Genomic DNA, 20,634 nt, shown 5'->3' on the forward strand with positions numbered 1-20,634 from the left:
GCAGGTCCCCCCAGTCGATATGAAGACTGGCTTCAACCTTTGTTTGCGGACTACCATCACCCCTGGCAAAACACACGGAGCAGCTAACCAGCAATAAATGCACACACCTGACGGCCATTTCCCACTCATCACTGGAGCCATATAAACACCAGTCAAGAAAGAGGAGCTTGTTCTCCCAGACATTCACTAACTTATGTTTGCCTTCTGTTTACCCTTTTCTCTTTCAGAGAGTGATTAATGAGAAGGAACCTGGAAGCTTTGAGAGAACTCTCCACTAGTCATGCCAACTCCCTTCTGTCTGGTTGACGTTTACTAACTTCACTCCATTTTTTTAACACTCTCACAACAAAAACACAAGAGCATCAACACTCCTTTCATCCTCATTGTTGCACGAGAAATAATGTGTGTGATACCTTGAGTTTCCCTAGATGCCACACAGTGCTGTGCTTCTCGTCCAGTGTGCGAGGGGGTTTAGACTGACATCTTTGACCACTGCTTGGCTCTTATGTCTTTTACAGCATCTCGTACATGACACGGCATTATCAAAACGTTTTTCAACGTAAAAATTTGTTCTTTTTGTAACCCTCATGTCCTACTTGCCTCACTCTGTGCAAGCCTCAAACCCAGATTGCCGGCATGGGAGAAAGAAAGAAGAAACTTTTACTCTAGACATGCCCTTTCTAGTGTCTCCTTCTCTCACTCTCGTGGAGGTGTTTGCACACAGATTCACTGCCTGCCCAATATTGTTCCCAATTAGAGTGCATAAAAAACCATGTATTTTTACACCATCCTGCATCTGCAGGTCTGGTGTCTTTTCACTCGCTTCAGAGTGCAAACCCTTATCGCTCTCCCGATAAGGAGACTAACTAAGCAGACTCCCCTTGCTTTGAGTGAACCCTTGGTATTTTTAAGTGACTTGATCCTGATGATCTTAGTGATCTGTTAGGTTTATATTCAATGAACATATCTGCAATGTATTGAGGTCCTAGGCCATTGAGTGATTTATAAAAAAGTAACAGTACTTTAAAATAAATTCTGAATGTAAATGGAAGCTTTAGCGTAAGTTCTGCCAGGAAGACTTAATTGTCATGTCACTTTAATTTTATCTATCCAATCACATGCTAAATACCTGGGTATAAAAGATCGGTACTTACTCATGTCTGAGTTCGCAGATGCTGACGCTCCCATTCACTTGACGATCCGGGCGTTCCGTAGTGGTCGATCGCTGGTCCTACGATAACTAATAATGTGTTTACAGTGGCGTTCTAAGTCCATGTCAGCCTTTCATCTGTTCAATGGGTTACCGCAGTAACAGACGCGAGTGCTTCACTAACAAGAGCAAGTCTCACGTCAGACTCAGATCAATCGCTTCATGAGGACTATCTGGGCATGTTATCAAAGACACGGCTGTGGTTTTCATCACCATTCTGGCGACATCACTACATCAGCATTTATCACAGTGATATGCATATGGTTATGCATTCCGATGCCGATTGGGTGTAGTATATTATTTTTTTTTCAACTTTGTCGCAAGCATGTCTGTATAGAGCACACACATGCATCGTGTGAGACGCGCACAGGTGTTTGCCGGTCTGCTCGTGCAACGTGATCTCTCGTTGTGACTCGTTTGTGCCCATAGTGCTCGTAAATGATTCGCATGACACCGGTTACCGCTATAGATAGTATTTTGTTATAAAACTGAAACAGAACAGATATGCACAGCATATTTTGACTCTATCATTCTCCCTACGAATGCAAGGAAAATTAACACGGGTTTTAAAGCAACATGCACCCATTTAATCGGGGCTTGATGTTGAACTGAAGTTAAGCTGAAATCGCGATTGGGTTCAGTGTTATCAGATCATTAAAATTGAATTTAAAAACTATGCTGAGCAAATAAGCATATTTAGGTACAGCACCGACATCAGTGCTTTGATCCGGTCTGATTCAATGGCGTTAGATTCATCTTCCAAGTGTTGTGAGTTCGTCACATATGCAATTTAACTGTCACAACAAAGTTTCAAGCTTGAAGTGTTGGCTGTCATCCAGCAGAGTACATATTTTGCTCAAACATACGGGGCACCAAGCGTTGGACCGGCTTCCTTTCGTGATTCGATATGGCTTCCTTCCCTATGAGGAAGATCTGTAGCGTTCTGTGCTCATATAAAGGTGCTGTTTTATGTTCAATCTTCAGGTGCTACATGGAAAGCCTAATGAAATACTCATCCACCTATTCAAAGAAAAAACATCTCAAATTAATTTTCCAGAAATTAAACAAAAGTGTGCTTTGATGAACACAGAAAAACACATTTTGATGGTGAGAACAAGAAAATATATGTAATTCGCTGAATGGAAACATTTCGTTTTTATACGTATTGTTGAAGGTTAACAATGTTTGCAAGATAAATGAGTTTAAATTATCTCCTTGATACATTCTTTGCATTATGATACTTTTTGATGTTGTGATGGTAATGACGTTTTGCAGTGCCAGTTGGCAAATGGATATAAAATACTCAAATTACATTTAAGCTCAGTCGTGGCCATTTTTATATCTTTACATCAAAGCATGTAAACATTGTCTTGACATAATTTTAACAAAATTCAACCAAATTTCATTCATCAAAATGTAAGATGGCAAAATAGCCCCCAATTGAAGAATCACCCTTATATTTCTAGAAACTTAGAATTTGGTGTTATGTCTCCCTTGGTCTTCCGTGCTAGGACGCCATGGCTACATTCATGAATAAAACAAATGTGTATCTCGCTTGTACTCTCAGCATCATATGTTGGGTAAGGTTTGCATACAAAACAAGGTTGACTTGATATTCGATAGCAGTACTAATTTAATTCCTTACTCAATCCGACCTGTTAACATAAGATTACATCTAAATGGCAGCACGGGAATACAATTATTCAAATCTTTTATGAATATAGTGAGCAGAGTGCACTCCTTTATAAACGCATGAAACTGCCAGATGCTTCAGTTCAGATAAACTCAGTGGAAACTGCTGTGGTCAATCTGACTACACCGAATCATGATCTATTGGATGTTCTACTATTCGTTGGTCAAACGTATGCACTGGAAGGCAGAATTAGCGGTTAGAATAAGCTCTGAACCATTCAATCCTGATTGTGTGTTTTGTGTAGCGCCTCCAATTGGGCATTGTATTCGAGTGCCCAACGGACATTACATTTATGCATTTGGCGGACGCTTTTGTCCGGGCACCTTGAGTTGCATTCAGGGTGCACATTTGGCATTTTCGGGTCTTGCTTTTCCTGGGAATCGGGCCCGCGGCTCGGCGTTGCTGGTGCCATGCTCTACTGTTTGAGCTACAGAAAAGACATGCCTGTGATCAGTTACACTCACACTGAATTCTATCGTGACTAAAACAATATACAGGGGAGTAAATATAGCATTGACTGTTGCACAGTCTGCATATGCGTATTGATTTCTGGCTGCGCCGCAAACAGCGAGTTCTCTCGCAGTAAGTTTCTCTTCACTAAAGCTGGCACACACGGTGCGCTTATAGACATTGTGATTTGTTGCTTTTCAGACTGCGATCCTGATGCCACCCTGGGGGATCTCAGTGCATTTACAGCAGGCTGTATGTTAATCAGACGCACGAAGACGTGTCTGGAGTTTTACATCAACTAATTCACTAAATTATCATGGGGTTGGGGAACATGTCAAACTAATTATTAAAGGCATCAGATTTTATTCTAGGAATTTTTAGGATTGCGATATTGTCTCATACTGCCAAACGTGGCTAAAATCACACAGTATTATCCTGGCTTAGGTATCAAATGAAGATTTCGCTTCGATCTCTTCCATAGGTTCGGTAGCGGTGTCGGTTCCTATATAGCTAGTTATGGTTTTATTAGCTAGTAAAGCTTAAACATATAAAACATAATTTTTCCTTTTGCAAGGGCATCGTCCGGTGTTCTCAATCACATGCGCATGTTATGTATTTGTCATGCTGTTCTGGTTTATTTTCTTTTGGGGGTTCTCTCAGCAGGTTGACGGTTAGATGGTGTTCTATCAAGATGTGAGCGGGAGCTACGCCCAGGGGTTTAGAATCCTCCTAACTGCAGATGGAAAGATGTGTGATCTCTAACTCGCCTGTGCATGGGCCATTCTTTCAGATTGGTGTTGCTACGAACATAGCTCAACGCGCAGAGTTGGCATCCTCTACTAAGGTCTCTCCTATCAAGAAGCATTTGAACGCAGGATTCCATGATGGTCAAGATGGTTTCTTCAGCAATGCTTAAACCATCAGGCATGTTCATTAAACTCTCCCATAATTCCAAAGGTAAAACTAGGATTACCTACTTGTCTTAACAAACATCAGGTACGTTCAAAGCTTTTAAGGTTGATCTTCCACTTACACCGATATTCCGATAGAAGCCATGTTTTATAAGCCTTTCGGCTTCATGTGTCCAGGGAAAATCACTTTAGAAACTAATCAGTTTGATTCTACTCTCGGTCTTTCCTGTTCTGATCGTCACTTCTCACCCAATTTCTTTACTCTTTTACTTAAGCATTCTAGAATGACTTTAAAGGTTCTGGTATCACATGAACAATTTCTAAGATGAAGAATAATTACTGTCCCTTCACTTCTAAGGTTAAATATCTTCACGTTCATCCTAAGACTTCTGACCACTCCCCCCTATTTTTATCTAATGGAGCACCTCTCTCTAAGGCCTGGTTCAGACCCACTTTTATACTGACTTAAAAGCTGCAGTTTACCTCCTTCTCTTCATATCAGACTTTCTACAGCTACGACAGCGGAAATTCTAGGCCAGCATTTAAGCTACCGTGAAGATGATGTTCTTCTGCATTCAAGTCTTATATAAGACCGATTCTAAAATCATCCTTGAAGCAAGCTCTCCAGTAATGGTTCTGGTAAATCCCTATGCAACTACTGGTGGTGGTGTTCCGGCCAATTCGGCTCGGTACGTTATGATAGCATGGTCTTTCTACTATATCAAAGATGGCGTGTGGCCCTGCGGCCTTGTCTCTGTGGTCTAGCAGACTGTGTGGCCCTGCAGCCTTGTCTCTGAAAAAAAAAAAAAAAAAAAAAAAAAAAAAAAAAAAAATGGAAATATATATATATATAAAAACCTGTTACATTTATGCAGCAACAGATATGAATTGCTCATGTGTAGTACTCCTCTACAAATTATAACTTCAAGTTCTGTTTAATCATGAAGTGGCCTTTAGCCATCAGCAGGCGGCGTTCCATGTTCACGCTTAACATGTTAACTCTTATTCTTCTTCTTTGTAGGAACTCCAGGACACAAGACCGGTGGGTCTATTTTATTTACCTTTTTTCGTGTGGCCCTGCGGCCTTGTCTCTGTGGTCTAGCAGACCGTGTGGCCCTGCGGCCTTGTCTCTGTGGTCTAGCAGACCGTGTGGCCCTGCGGCCTTGTCTCTGTGGTCTATCAGGCCGCGCGGCCCTGCGGCCTTGTTTCTGTGGTCTAGCAGACCGCGCGGCCCTGCGGCCTTGTCTCTGTGGTCTACCAGACCGTGTGGCCCGGCGGCCTTGTCTCTGTGGTCTATCAGGCCGTGTGGCCCGGCGGCCTTGTCTCTGTGGTCTATCAGGCCGTGTGGCCCGGCGGCCTTGTCTCTGTGGTCTATCAGGCCGTGTGGCCCGGCGGCCTTGTCTCTGTGGCCCTGCGGCCTTGTCCTTGTGGCCCTGCGGCCTTGTCCTTGTGGCCCTGCGGCCTTGTCTCTGTGGTCTACCAGACCGTGTGGCCCGGCGGCCTTGTCTCTGTGGTCTATCAGGCCGTGTGGCCCGGCGGCCTTGTCTCTGTGGTCTAGCAGGCCGTGTGGCCCGGCGGCCTTGTCTCTGTGGCCCGGCGGCCTTGTCTCTGTGGCCCTGCGGCCTTGTCCTTGTGGCCCTGCGGCCTTGTCTCTGTGGTCTAACAGACCGCGCGGCCCTGCGGCCTTGTCTCTGTGGTAGCGCGACTCCGGCGACTCCGGCACCGCGACTCCGGCAGCGCGACTCCGGCGAGTGACGCGTCAGAGAGAGTCCCTCAGAGCAGCAACGGTCACGTGATCTCTGTCTCGGAGGACGAGGTTCGGAGGGCACTCAAACGTGTGGATGTCAGGAAAGCTGCTGGGCCGGATGGTATTTCAGGTCGTGTTCTGCGGTCCTGTGCTGATCAGCTCGCAGGGCTCTTTACATCCATATTCAACGAGTCCCTTGCTACATCTGTTGTCCCCACCTCCTTCAAACGATCCTCCATCATCCCTGTACCTAAGATCAGTAAACCCTCTTGCCTAAATGACTATCGTCCAGTGGCTCTCACATCTTTAGTCATGAAGGTCTTTGAGAGACTCATTAAAAACAACATTTGCTCCTCCATTCCTGACACTTTGGACCCTCTTCAGTTTGCCTATCGTCCCAATAGATCGACTGAAGATGCCATTTCTCACGTCCTTCACTCCTGCCTCACTCACATCGACAGCAAAAGTGGGAACTATGTCAGGCTGCTATTTATTGACTATAGCTCAGCCTTTAACACCATAGTTCCCATTAAGCTAACACACAAACTCCTGGATCTAGGCCTGAATTCTTCTCTCTGCCTCTGGATTGAAGATTTCCTCACTGGCAGACCCCAGGCGGTGAGAGTAGGCCAGTTCACCTCCACCTCCATCACCCTGAGTGTTGGAGCTCCACAGGGCTGTGTGCTGAGTCCCCTGCTCTACTCTCTCTACACCCATGACTGTTTGTCCACACACAGCTCCACCTCTATCATCAAGTTTGCTGATGATACTGTTGTCCTGGGTCTCATCTCCAACAACAATGAGACGGCATACTTGGACGAAGTGGAGCAACTGACATCATGGTGCCAGGACAACTGTCTCTCTCTGAATGTTAACAAGACCAAAGAACTGATTGTGGACTTCAGGAAGAGACAGCATCGGTCATACTCCCCTCTCATGATCAGCGGGACACCGGTAGAGAGAGTGAGCAGCTTCAAATACCTGGGTGTGAACATCTCCGAGGATCTGACCTGGACTACACACATCCAGACACAGGTGAAAAAAGCCAGGCAAAGACTGTACCACCTGCGCCAGCTGAGGAAATTCAGGGTTTCACCAGCCATCCTGAAAACTTTCTATCGAGGGGCGATAGAAAGTGTCCTGACTCAGTGCATCACAGCGTGGTACGGGAACAGCACCAGTCACGACTGCAAAGCCCTGCAAAGAGTGGTGCGCTTATCCGAGCGCATCTCAGGCTCAGCTCTCCCGTCTCTGCAGGACATCTTCACCAAACGCTGCAGAGGTAGAGCTACTAAAATCATCAGAGACATTAATCACCCTGCAAACTCTCACTTCACCCTGCTGCCATCTCGTAAGCGCTTCCGTAGCCTGATGGCAAAGACTGAAAGACTCAGGAGGAGTTTCTTCCCCCAGGCCATCAGACTCCTGAACTCAGTCACGTGACTCACTTCACCCCCGCACACACATAAACATCCAGTCTTTTAACATTAACATCCACATACTGCAATTGCACTGCACTTTACGTCCCTATTGTTACTGCGTAACAACCTGTAATAAACCTTGCACATTATACTTCTTTATATATACATATTACATATTTTATGTTAACCACTTATTTTTAAGTCTACAGTTTATCTCACTTATCATATCCACATATTTTTTATATTTTTATTTTTATCTTATTTCCTATTTTTATCTTAACTTGATTTATTTATAATTCTACTTATGTTAATACTTTTTATTCTAATTTTATTCTATTTCTATTTAATTTCTTGTAACTGTTATTTGCACTGTCCATGGAGCGGACCTGTTTACATTTCACTGCCAGTTGTATATTGTGTATATAACTGTGTATGTGACAAATAAAACTCTTGAATCTTGAATCTCTTGAATCTTGAATCTTGAATCTAGCAGACCGCGCGGCCCTGCGGCCTTGTCTCTGTGGTCTACCAGACCGTGTGGCCCGGCGGCCTTGTCTTTGTGGTCTATCAGGCCGTGTGGCCCGGCGGCCTTGTCTCTGTGGCCCAGCGGCCTTGTCTCTGTGGCCCTGCGGCCTTGTCCTTGTGGCCCGGCGGCCTTGTCTCTGTGGTCTAACAGGCCGTGTGGCCCGGCGGCCTTGTCTCTGTGGTCTAACAGGCCGTGTGGCCCGGCGGCCTTGTCTCTGTGGCCCTGCGGCCTTGTCTCTGTGGCCCTGCGGCCTTGTCTCTATGGTTCAGCAGTCCGTGCGGCCCTGCGGCCTTGTCTCTGTGGTCCAGCAGACCGTGCGGCCCTGCGGCCTTGTCTCTGTGTCTAGCAGTCCGTGCGGCCTGCGGCCTTGTCTCTGTGGTCTAGCAGTCCGTGCGGCCCTACGGCCTTGTCTCTGTGGTCTAGCAGTCCGTGCGGCCCTGCGGCCTTGTCTCTGTGGTCTAGCAGACCGTGCGGCCCTGCGGCCTTGTCTCTGTGGCCCTGCGGCCTTGTCTCTGTGGTCTAACAGACCGTGTGGCCCGGCGGCCTCGTCTCTGTGGCCCTGCGGCCTCGTCTTTGTGGCCCTGTGGCCTTGTCTCTGTGGCCCTGCGGCCTTGTCTTTGTAGTCTAACAGACCGTGTGGCCCGGCGGCCTCGTCTCTGTGGTCTAATAGGCCGTGTGGCCCTGCGGCCTCGTCTCTGTGGCCCTGCGGCCTCGTCTTTGTGGCCCTGCGGCCTTGTCTTCGTGGCCCTGCGGCCTTGTCTCTGTGGTTATACATGTTTTATATATAAATATATATTATATAAAACAAAAATGGCCAAATGTACATTTATGCAGCAGCAGATATGAATTGCTCACGTGTAGTACTCATCTACAACTATAAATTCAAGTTCTGTTTAATCATGAAGCGGCCTTTAGCCATCAGCAGTTGGCGTTCCATGTTCACGCTTAACATGTTAACTCTTATTCTTCTTCTTTGTAGGAATCCCAGGATACAAGACCGGTGGGTCTATTTTTATTTTTCACCATTTTTTGGGGGTAGGATAGGCTCCGTCCAGGTGGAAGTATTCTTCCACTTATTCTTGGGGGTCGGCTGCGCCTCTGCCTTCGTCTTCAGGCAGGATATGCAGAGTCCGGACCCTCAGATTGCGAGCTACGGACGGGGCCTATGCCAATATACTTTATTGCTTGCTGGGTTGTTAATAAATGGATAATTGTCACAGTATTTATTCTCCCGAGTCTTTCTGGCAGAAATGGAAGCTTTAGCGTAAGTTCTGCCAGGAAGACTTAATTGTCATGTCACTTTAATTTTATCTATCCAATCACATGCTAAATACCTGGGTATAAAAGATCGGTACTTACTCATGTCTGAGTTCGCAGATGCTGACGCTCCCATTCACCGCCATCCTCCCCACCACCTCCAAGTCAAATCCTTCCCTACATCCACCCCACCACCACCAGGATGGTCCCTTCCATACCTCACGTGGGGGTCGGCTGCGCCTCTGCCTTCGTCTTCAGGCAGGATATGCAGAGTCCGGACCCTCAGATTGCGAGCTACGGACGGGGCCTATGCCAATATACTTTATTGCTTGCTGGGTTGTTAATAAATGGATAATTGTCACAGTATTTATTCTCCCGAGTCTTTCTGGCAGAACTGGAAGCCATTGTAAAGACCTGCTGTGATATGTTCATATTTTCTGGTTCTGCTCAGAATCCTGGCAGCACCGTTCTGTATGAGCTGCAGCTCTCTTATTGTCTTTTGGGGAAGGTCAGCGAGGAGTCTATCATAATATCCTGCTGGTGATGAAAGCATGAGTTTCTCTAAGTCTTGACTGGAATCAAAGCATCTTATTCTTGCAATATATTTGAGATGATAGTGGGCTGATTTAGTTTTCTTTTAAATGACTACTGAAACTAAGGTCCGACTCCAGAATCACACCAAGATTCCTGAATTAATTTTTTTGTTTTTAGACCCCTAGCCTAAAGGTATGTGTTCACCTTGAGATATTATATCTAGCTACATTTAGTTAGCTAGCTAAGCTTGCCCAATATTGGGACACATCTACAATGTATGAACAATGGGACACATTTTTTTTTCCTTACACAAGGGGCCTCATAATCATCCATTAATAGCTGAGCAGATAAGTGATTTAGATCCCAGTGCACAGATGTTTTAATAGAATCAATAATTAAACGGTCTAAGGGACAACAGAATTTTGTTTATTATGATTATTTATATTATTTATGCTTCACATAAATAGTATTGTTCATGCTTCACATACATATATGTGTATATATATATACAATGTATCTACAAATAGTTTTGTTTAACAGGTATTTGTCAAATCAGAGAAAGTCTTTATTTAACATTGGATTTTAAATGTACGCCAATACTGTCATTTTAAAGATAAGCAGAGCTTCAAACATTTCCCTATTTTTCTTTTACTTTATTTGAAAACAAACAATTCAACATCATGCGTATGCATTGGCGTATAGTATCTAAAATGAGCAACAACAGCATCACAAAACACATTATCAAAACAAGCAACAGCAACATCACAATCAGAATTAAGACGATAAAGCTATTGATATTGACTTTAAATGATTTGGTACAATTTTTTTGCGCAAAAATACATCTGCTAATCGTTTCCTGATTTCTTTAGTCCTCGTGCAATAAACAGTGGGGTTTATCAAGGGAGGAACTAGAGAGGCCACAATCAAAATTGCATTCCGTTCTGTTAAATTTAGCATAACTCCTATTCGAGTTAGTAAGCCAGTGAGCAGCTTTGGTGCATAAAAACTGAGCAGAACAATTAGGTGACTCGAACAAGTGTTGATCATTTGCTTTCTGCCTGAGTTGTTGGAGAGTTTGGTCACACTGTATGCCAAAACAGCATATGTGCACATTATAAAGGGAAATTGTCCACACATTGGCCACAAACTTAACATTACAGGTAAGAAAAAATAGGGTTCAGGATTAACACAAGCTGCTCTGATCATGGAAGCATACTCACAAAACACATATTTGATGACAGGCTGACAGTATGGGACACTGTCTACCACTGATATCACAAAACCTATAACAGCAAAACCAGCGATCCAGGTCACACAAATAAGCAGAAGGATTCGAAAATTTGTTACAATGCTGTGATACCTTAAAGGAAGCCTAATAGCAACAAGTCGGTCAATTGCCATTAATGTCAGAGCCATGCACTCTGTGAAATCACCAAGATGATAGAGGTATGTCCTTGAGATACAAGAGTAGTATGACACAGTTTTAATCTCAGCTAGCAACACTGAGATCATGGTTGTGCAGCAGGTAGAGGAGTACATTATGTCAACAACAGCTAGATTACAGATTAATATGTACATTGGTTTGTGTAAATGTCTGTCAGTCAAGATGATACACAGATTGATGCTGTTCCCAAGCATTATGAGCATATAGGTTATTAAGATGAGAATTCCAAGGAGCTTTTGGTTCTGCAGGTGATCAAATCCAGTGATTATAAAGCTGTCTACATTTTTTACAGTAAAATTTTCATTCGCCATTTTAAGTCACCCAATTCCTAACATACAGAAAAAAATATTTTAATATACTGTTTGTATAGATGAAAAAATGAAATCAATTAGAGCCTCAATGTACTCATAAATGCACAGAAAAAAAGCTCCTGTGAAGGAAAATGGCAGAAAGATGCAAACAGTGTCTGTAACGGCCAGGTGTTGAAAACTCAGAAAGTCGAAGTATAGTTTTAACAAAAATATAAAAAGAGTTTCCTGCATTCTTAAGAACAAAAAAGTAAGATATTTAAAATAATTTATATTACTTTATATAATTTATATAAATTAATACTTCTTTAGGTCCTTACATTTTTTTTAAATTCAAATTAGAGTACTTTAAAATGCCATATAATAAACTGTCTGAGATGTTCCTCTCATCCAGATAAACATATGACAGAAATACTGCCTTTTATATTATATTGTGAGACAGATACGTCATGGTTTCCAAGCACCCGTGATCAAGCTAGTAAACCTAGGACTTCAACAACGTTTTTCCAAATATAGCTTATAGTAAAAAAAACAACAACACACAGGTATGCAGGAGCCATATCTCAGTAGAGTCCTTTACATTTTAGGTTGAACCATTTTCAAAAGAAAGTGATATTTTTCATAAATATCAGAGTAAGGGGAATATTTCACATGTTTTATATGTTGTATTTTAATAGTATTTATTAATTACAATATATATATATTTTTATTGAGGCAAGTCCTCACATTTATGTTATAGTTTTATAGAATGTATTAGATAATTTTGTTGGCCATAACAATGGCTTGATATATTTGTATGTTTAAAACAAACTATTTTAATATAACTAACACATGCATAACATTATTATTGTTATTTAATGGCAGGTTCCACTGTGAAAACTTACCCCATATAGCGTGACCTGATGCATTATAATGGAGGCACTCTTATTTTTAGTTACAGAAACATTGCCTACCTTAACATTAATTTCCATTTTTAACTAAATGTGAGGCACCTAATATTAGTTTACAAGAAAATTAATGTTTCAAATGTAATCCATGTTGCTGTAACATAAAATGTTTTTAGTGCAGCCATTTTAAATTCATCAACTATAAGGTTGCTTTCACACTCGGTTCAATTGCCTGGACCGAACCAGAGTTCGATTGCTCCCCCCTCTCCCTGCCCCCGTTGGACTGTGTTCATATTATATTGTTTGGTTCCGAACCGGGGTGCGTTTGCGTCAGTTCGGAAGACAGCGTTCACATCATCCAAACGAACCAAACTCTGACGTCAATCGAACCCGGGTGCATAAGTGCTAATGTGAAAGCACCCTAAATGATGTAGGGTACTTTGCAACTTGAGGACATTCCACCATTAGAGTAGTGACATTTTAAATGACCTCTGTAGGACAATGAACAAGACTGAGAATTAACTTTGTTTTCTGTTTTTTTTTTTTTTTATAATAAGTTCCATGTGACCTCTGCCCCCTCTGTGTTTGTTTTCTTGTGGGTGCACTGCAAGTCACGCTCCGCTTGTTTTTTCACTGTTGCTTCACACTAATGAGCTTCGAGACACTAGAATGAAATCTCTCAGGTTCCATATGAACCTCCCCACAGATTTAACTGAGCAAACACAGTGCTATTAGCAGGATCATTAACACGTTTCTCACCTCATAGTTAGATGATGCAACACTTGTTGATTACTATCCTCAACACCGACTTTGCTGTGGGTAAAGAAAATATGACCGAAACCTAAATTAACTCAACACAAAATATTAAGACACAGTAATTAATTTATACAATAAAATTTTGAACATGACTTACTCAGTTCCTCACAAACAACATGTACCTGTAATTTCCGTACTTTTTGAGGGCAAAGGGCACCCATCACATTGTCCAGGTTGTAGATACTAAAGAAGCTCTGCAGAGGCTTGAGTTTCCAAAATAAAGTCTCTTATATTTAGAATAAAGAATGAAAAATGAAAGGTGAAAGTGTATGTTGCCATTAAAAACAAATACGAAAACATTTTTTGAAGCAACACAACAGTTTCTCCTCTCTATGGATTATTAGCTGTATGTGACGTAGCTGATTATGTTATCAGTGATAATTGGTCAACTGACAAGTCCGAAGAGAGCCTGGCATTCATATCACAATCAGTGACATATTTACTGTAGTTCAGTATTTTACAGCTCATGGTCTTCTTGCAGTATAAAAGCAGCTTTCCAGGGCCCTATTGAGCCACTCTTTACCTTTCTGTGGGTATATCATACCTGAATAGCACTGTAGCATTCTCTTCAAACCTTGTATATTTTATAACAAATGTGAATTTAATGTAACACTAAGTAAACATGCATGCATGCTAAAATATAAATGTGTATTTAGAATATAGAATGTCTAATATAAGTTATAAGTTTGGCCTTTTTTGTTGAGATCCAATTTAGAGTCTTAATTATAATGTAGAAAAAAAGTATATAATATAACTGCATTACATGAAAATAATTTCAGTAGTTCCCTTTCGAGGGAACTCGCACTGCATCGGAACGACGCTTTGGGGATGCTCCCTTAGCATCAGCGAATCTGAAACCAGAATGCCAACTAGGCCAATCCGATTGGCGTGCGTGATGACGTCATCGTGACGGCATACCCGGAAGTATAAAAGGGGAGCTGGAACGTAATGGCGGTAGTTATTGCTCTTCAGCAAGCGCTATCTGTCAAACTGTCTGTCTATTTACTGTTGTATTGTCAGTGAAAGTGTGTGTGACTGAAAAATGGAAAATGTGAGTGTGAGAGAGTTTAAGCAGTGTGTGCATCCTTGCCCTCGCTACATGTCGGGCTCGGATACACACCTGCTTTGTGTGCATTACCTGGGCGTTCAGCATGCTCAAGCGGCTCTCTGGGGAGCCGCTTGTAAGCATTACAAGAAGCTGACGCTCAGGGTGCTCCACTCTCGGCTGGCCGTGCTCGATGAGGCCGGCCAGCCTCGTGAGCCCCGTGGATCGGTCCCGCATCCGCCGAGGCGGTGCGGCGAGGCTGGTCATGGGGCTCACGGATGGACTGTCAGCGGGACTGGGACTGCTGAGGCATCTTCCCAGTCTTTATCTGACAGTTCAGATGTTCTCCTTCCCTGTGTGGAAGCCCGCGCTGCGGCTTCTTCCCCCGGGGCGGAGGACCCGATGTGTGAGCGGTCTGATTCTGAGGAATTAGACGTGCTCAGCATCGTGGCAGTCAAAGTTATAAGCACTTCTTAAATATGCAAGATTCCATCTCGCGATTGCAGAAAAAAAGGCAGCGCGCAGGTTATGGGTCTGCATTTAAAGTGAACACACGCGATCGGTGTGCATGAGATACTGTCTGATGAGATATTGATGAGACATGAGATATTATCTGATATGGCAGCATTTAAGTCTGAGGATTTAAATGAGATATGATCTGACTCTGAGGAGTTAGATATTCAGTCATTCAGACCATGTTTCACCGTATTGTGTGACACTGTTTGGCTTTTTTCTCGAGGGATGAAAACCAATTGTATTATGACGGCTTGAACCACGTTGCTGAGGCAACGCGGGGTCAATGAGTCCGTATAATACAAATAAAACAGTGTTGTCTGATTAATTACGGCTACATTTAATTCTAAGGAATTAAATAAAATATAATCTGACTTTGAGGAGTTAGATATTTAGCCTATCATTCAGACTATGTTTCACCTTAATTGTGGCTGCATTTAATTCTGAGGAATTAAATTAAAATATTATCTGACTTTGAGGAGTTAGATATATTTTTTATTCAGCCTATTATTCAGATCAGGTTGCACGGGTTTGGTGATTATGATGGCATTTAATTCCGAGGAATTGAGTGTCATGTTATCCGACTTTGATAAGTTGGATACTTTAATTCTGTCACCCAAGCGTGTTTAACTTGTGAACTGGATATTCATCTAAGATGGAGCCCTCCTGAAGTTGATGTCGTTCTCGCCGCCTTGTGGCCTGCGGGACACATCAGTTTCAGGCAATTGCTAATCGCAGTGTCCGCTCTAGTGTTGTGGCCCTGTTGAGCTGCTCCCTTAGATGAGGCCCCTGCTGGCCAGCCCCCTCTCCCGGGTAGGAGCGATCGAGGTCGTCTCCCCTGTGGAGTTTTTCTGAGTCGATGCTGTGTTCCCGCCGTCTAGTACGCTTCGGGCCACATCGTTTCCCCGTGCACGCGTGCTGCATCAGCCGCCTCTAGCAAGACTTGCGGTGGTCCAGCAAACGCGTACGCACACCGAAAATCTTCCTCGATTTCGCCCTGCCGGTTAGCCGCTTCAGGGGGTCGGGGAGGAGGCTCGGTTGACACCCGAGACCGGCCTCGAGAGGCTGGTTCCCTTAGCAGATTATCTCGGCGCATGGTTATGCCTCCGAATATATCAGCTTGGGGCCTGCGACTGTAGGAAGGGGCATACAGACTGCAGTCCGGTTACCTTCCCCTGAAGTTCAGTGGGGTGGTCTGGACGGCAGTGGTCCCTGGGCAGGTTCGGGTAATGGAACAGGAAGTTCACTCCCTGTTGGTAAGGAGGCCACAGAATGTGCTCCTCCGCCAGACAGGGAGTCCGGGTTCTACAGCCAGTACTTCATAGTTCCTAAGAGGGATGGCGAGTTGCATCCAACTTTAGACCGGAGGTACTTGAATCGTTCTCTGAGGAGATTCAGATTCAAGATGCTTAGCATTTCCTCCATTGTGACTCAGATCCAGTCTGAGGACTGGTCTGTCACGATGGGTCTGAAGAGGACGCATACTTCCCTGTATCCATCCTTCTGTGTCACAGGAAGTTCCTGAGGTTCGCTTTTTGGGGCAAAGCGTACCAATATCGGGTTCTTCCAGGCCTAGCCCTTTGAGACTCTACACGCAGTAGCGTGTTGACGCCTTCTCAGAGAACTGTGTTCCTGGGAGTCATATGGGATTCTCTACGTTGTGGGCACAATTGTCTCCCGAACGTATCGAGTCCATACGGGCGGTGGTCTCTAAAATGAAGCTAGGCCACAGCATCACTGTGAAGCAGTTTAAGGTCTGCTGGGGCTCATTGCGGCTGCGTCCAACAGAATATTTCTTGGCCTGCTGCATGAGACCCTTACAGTGGTAGCTGGGAATCAAGGGGTTTTCCTCGGGGGGAAAACCATTCTGTATGATCAGGGTAACGCGCAGATGCCTTCGTTCCCTAGTCATATGGAAGAAACCTTGGTTTCTGTCCCAGGGGCCAGTGTTGGGAGCGTTCTGTTGCCGGTAATCCGTTTCAACAGGCGCCTCCCTCACTGGCTGGGACGTGGTTATGGGAAGTAAACCAGGTGGCTTTCCTTAAGGGGAAATCCATTCTGTATGATCAGGGTAACGCGCAGTGGCCTTCGTTCCCTAGTCATATGGAAGAAACCTTGGTTTCTGTCCCAAGGGCCAGTGTTGGGAGCGTTCTGTTGCCGGGAATCCGTTTCAACAGACGCCTCCCTCACTGGCTGGGACGTGGTCATGGCGGCCGCTTTGCGAGAGGTCTGTGGGAGACCAGGCATTTCTCCTGGCACATCTACTGCCTGGAAATGCTGGCGGTCTACAAAGCTCTGAGGAGCTTTTTCCCGGACCTCCGCGGCCACCATGTCCTGTCATGGAAGTAAACCAGGTGGCTTTCCTTGAGGGGAAATCCATTCTGTATGATCAGGGTAACGCGCAGTGGCCTTCGTTCCCTAGTCATATGGAAGAAACCTTGGTTTCTGTCCCAAGGGCCAGTGTTGGGAGCGTCCTGTTGCCGGAAATCCGTTTCAACAGACGCCTCCCTCACTGGTTGGGGCACGGCAGGGGGGTTTGAGGTTGCGCCCTCTTTGCAGACTGGCGCATCACATCCTCCTGTGGTCCCAAGGGAAACTGTTGTCCATCAGGGCAATGTATGTCCCGGGGGTCCAAAATCAGGGAGCAGACATCCTGCTGAGGCAGGGGCTGAGGCCCGGGGAGTGGCGACTCCACCCAGAGGTGGTGGAGGCCATATGCAAGAGGTTCGGCCCAGTGGAGGTGGATCTGTTTGCGTCTCGAGAGACGTCCCACTGTCCACTGTGGTTTTCCCTCACGCATCCAGCTCCGCTGGGGCTGGATGCCATGGTTCAGACGTGGCCGAGGCTGCGTCTGTACGCATTTCCCCCGATTGCTCTGCTCCCGGGAGTCCTGGAAAGGGTCCGTCGACAGGGGGTCAGTCTACTTCTGGTAGCACCCCGTTGGCCGACTCGAGTTTGGTTCTCGGATATCATAGCTCTGCTAGCAGGTCAGCCGTGGGAGATTCCTCTGAGGAGGGATCTCCTGTCTCAGGCGGCGGGTACGATATTTTACCCCCGCCCGGAGATTTGGAACCTATGGGTCTGGCCCCTGAGGGGACCAGGTACATAGAGGCTGGCGTATCGGCGGAGGTGACAGAGACCTTACTCAGTTCCAGGGCTCCGTCTACGAGGAGACTGTACAGCCTCAAGTGGAATGTATTTTCCACTTGGTGCAGAGAGCGTGAGGTGGACCCAGTTAACTGCCCAGTGGCTTCAGTGCTGGAGTTCCTCCAAGATCGTTTCTCTGCAGGGCTTACCCCGTCCACACTCAAGGTGTACGTGGCTGCCATTGCGGCTTTCCACACTCTTATGGGTGATGGGCCTCTGGGTAGGCACCAGCTGGTTGTACAATTCCTCCGTGGGGCTCGGAGGATGAGGCCTGCGGCTCGGTCCAGAGTTCCAACCTGAGACCTGGCAGTGGTTCTCGAAGGATTGGCTGAGGCCCCCTTCGAACCATTGGAGTCGGCTGGACCAAAAAATCTGACCCTTAAGGTGGCTTTTCTCCTTGCCATTACCTCTCTTAGGAGAGTGGGAGATCTCCAGGCCTTGGCGGTAACGCCGACCTGCCTGGAGTTTGCCCCGGGAGGAGTAAAGGCCATCTTACACCCTAGGCCGGGCTACGTGCCTAAGGTGCCTTCCAGGGTGGTCAGGTCATCGGTCCTGCAGGCATTTCATCCTCCGCCTCATGTGACGGCGGAAGAGGGGAGGCTTCACCTACTCTGCCCGGTTAGGGCTCTGAGAGTTTATCTGGCGAAGTCTGCACAGTGGAGGAGATCAGGTCCCACTTTATATTAAGTGGCCCTAATACCTGTGAACTTACATGGTAACTACATGTGTACATAGTATGTAACTACAGCGTAAGTACACACTGATACATAGTATCTACAGCTGTAATATTTGTGTACCTACACATATGTAACAACTAACGGAATGGTATGCGTAAGTACAAATGTGTAACAGCACATTGGTAACAACACTTTTTTCACTTCAGTAAGTACACGTGTAACAGGAATTTTGTAACTACATTTTGTAACAACAATATGTATTTAATCAAGTGATCCCTGGTCATACCTTGTATTTATGACTAGCAGGACTAATGTTGAATTACAGTGTACTTACATGGTAACACCTAAGGAAAGGTAAACAATATAAAGTCTAAAAAGGTCATCCTTACTGTATTATTTAAATTTTATTATTTATTTATTTATTATTATTTATTTAAATCACTGTATTTACAGTGTACTTACATGGTAACACCTCAGGAACTGTCCACTTAATATAAAGTGTAAAACGTTCGTCATTACTGTGTAATATGCAAAACCCAAACTTCTGTGCAACACTGTATTTACAGTGTACTTACATGGTAACTCCTCAGGAACTGTCCACTTAAAAGTGTAAAATGTTCATAATTACTGTGTAATATGCAAAACCCAAACTTCTGTGAAACACTGTATTTACAGTGTACTTACATGGTAACTCCTCAGGAACTGTCCACTTAATATAAAGTGTAAAATGTTCGGAATTACTGTGTATTATGCAAAACCCAAACTTCTGTGCAACACTGTATTTACAGTGTACTTACATGGTAACTGCTCAGGAACTGTCCACTTAATATAAAGTGTAAAACGTTCGTCATTACTGTGTAATATGCAAAACCCAAACTTCTGTGCAACACTGTATTTACAGTGTACTTACATGGTAACTCCTCAGGAACTGTCCACTTAATATAGTGTAAAATGTTCATAATTACTGTGTATTATGCAAAACCCAAACTTCTGTGAAACACTGTATTTACAGTGTACTTACATTGTAACACCTCAGTAACTGTCCACTTAATATAAAGTGTAAAATGTTCATAATTACTGTGTATTATGCAAAACCCAAACTTCTGTGCAACACTGTATTTACAGTGTACTTACATGGTAATTCCTCAGGAACTGTCCACTTAATATAAAGTGTAAAACGTTCGTCATTACTGTGTAATATGCAAAACCCAAACTTCTGTGAAACACTGTATTTACAGTGTACTTACATGGTAACTCCTCAGGAACTGTCCACTTAATATAGTGTAAAATGTTCATAATTACTGTGTATTATGCAAAACCCAAACTTCTGTGCAACACTGTATTTACAGTGTACTTACATGGTAACACCTCAGGAACTGTCCACTTAATATAAAGTGTAAAACGTTCGTCATTACTGTGTAATATGCAAAACCCAAACTTCTGTGAAACACTGTATTTACAGTGTACTTACATGGTAACTCCTCAGGAACTGTCCACTTAAAAGTGTAAAATGTTCATAATTACTCTGTAATATGCAAAACCCAAACTTCTGTGAAACACTGTATTTACAGTGTACTTACATGGTAACTCCTCAGGAACTGTCCACTTAATATAAAGTGTAAAATGTTTGGAATTACTGTGTATTATGCAAAACCCAAACTTCTGTGCAACACTGTATTTACAGTGTACTTACATGGTAACTCCTCAGGAACTGTCCACTTAATATAAAGTGTAAAATGTTTGGAATTACTGTGTATTATGCAAAACCCAAACTTCTGTGCAACACTGTATTTACAGTGTACTTACATGGTAACTCCTCAGGAACTGTCCACTTAATATAGTGTAAAATGTTCATAATTACTGTGTATTATGCAAAACCCAAACTTCTGTGCAACACTGTATTTACAGTGTACTTACATGGTAACTCCTCAGGAACTGTCCACTTAATATAGTGTTAAATGTTCATAATTACTGTGTATTATGCAAAACCCAAACTTCTGTGAAACACTGTATTTACAGTGTACTTACATGGTAACTCCTCAGGAACT

At 44.0% G+C, this 20,634-nt stretch overlaps 1 protein-coding gene across 1 annotated transcript; it reads right to left on the reverse strand.

Annotated features, from left to right (window-relative positions):
* Nucleotides 1-10,523: 10,523 nt before the first annotated feature.
* LOC307118720 (olfactory receptor 6N1-like) lies at nucleotides 10,524-11,504 on the reverse strand (the record flags this gene model as incomplete). Its single annotated transcript, XM_079804440.1, has 1 exon — nucleotides 10,524-11,504. The coding sequence occupies one exon, from the start codon at nucleotides 11,502-11,504 to the stop codon at nucleotides 10,524-10,526; it is 981 nt and encodes a 326-aa protein (XP_079660566.1).
* Between the last annotated feature and the right edge of the window lie 9,130 nt (nucleotides 11,505-20,634).

Source organism: Gobio gobio, assembly GCF_949357685.1.
Source record: "Gobio gobio genome assembly, chromosome: 22".
Taxonomy (NCBI): Eukaryota; Metazoa; Chordata; class Actinopteri; order Cypriniformes; family Gobionidae; genus Gobio; species Gobio gobio.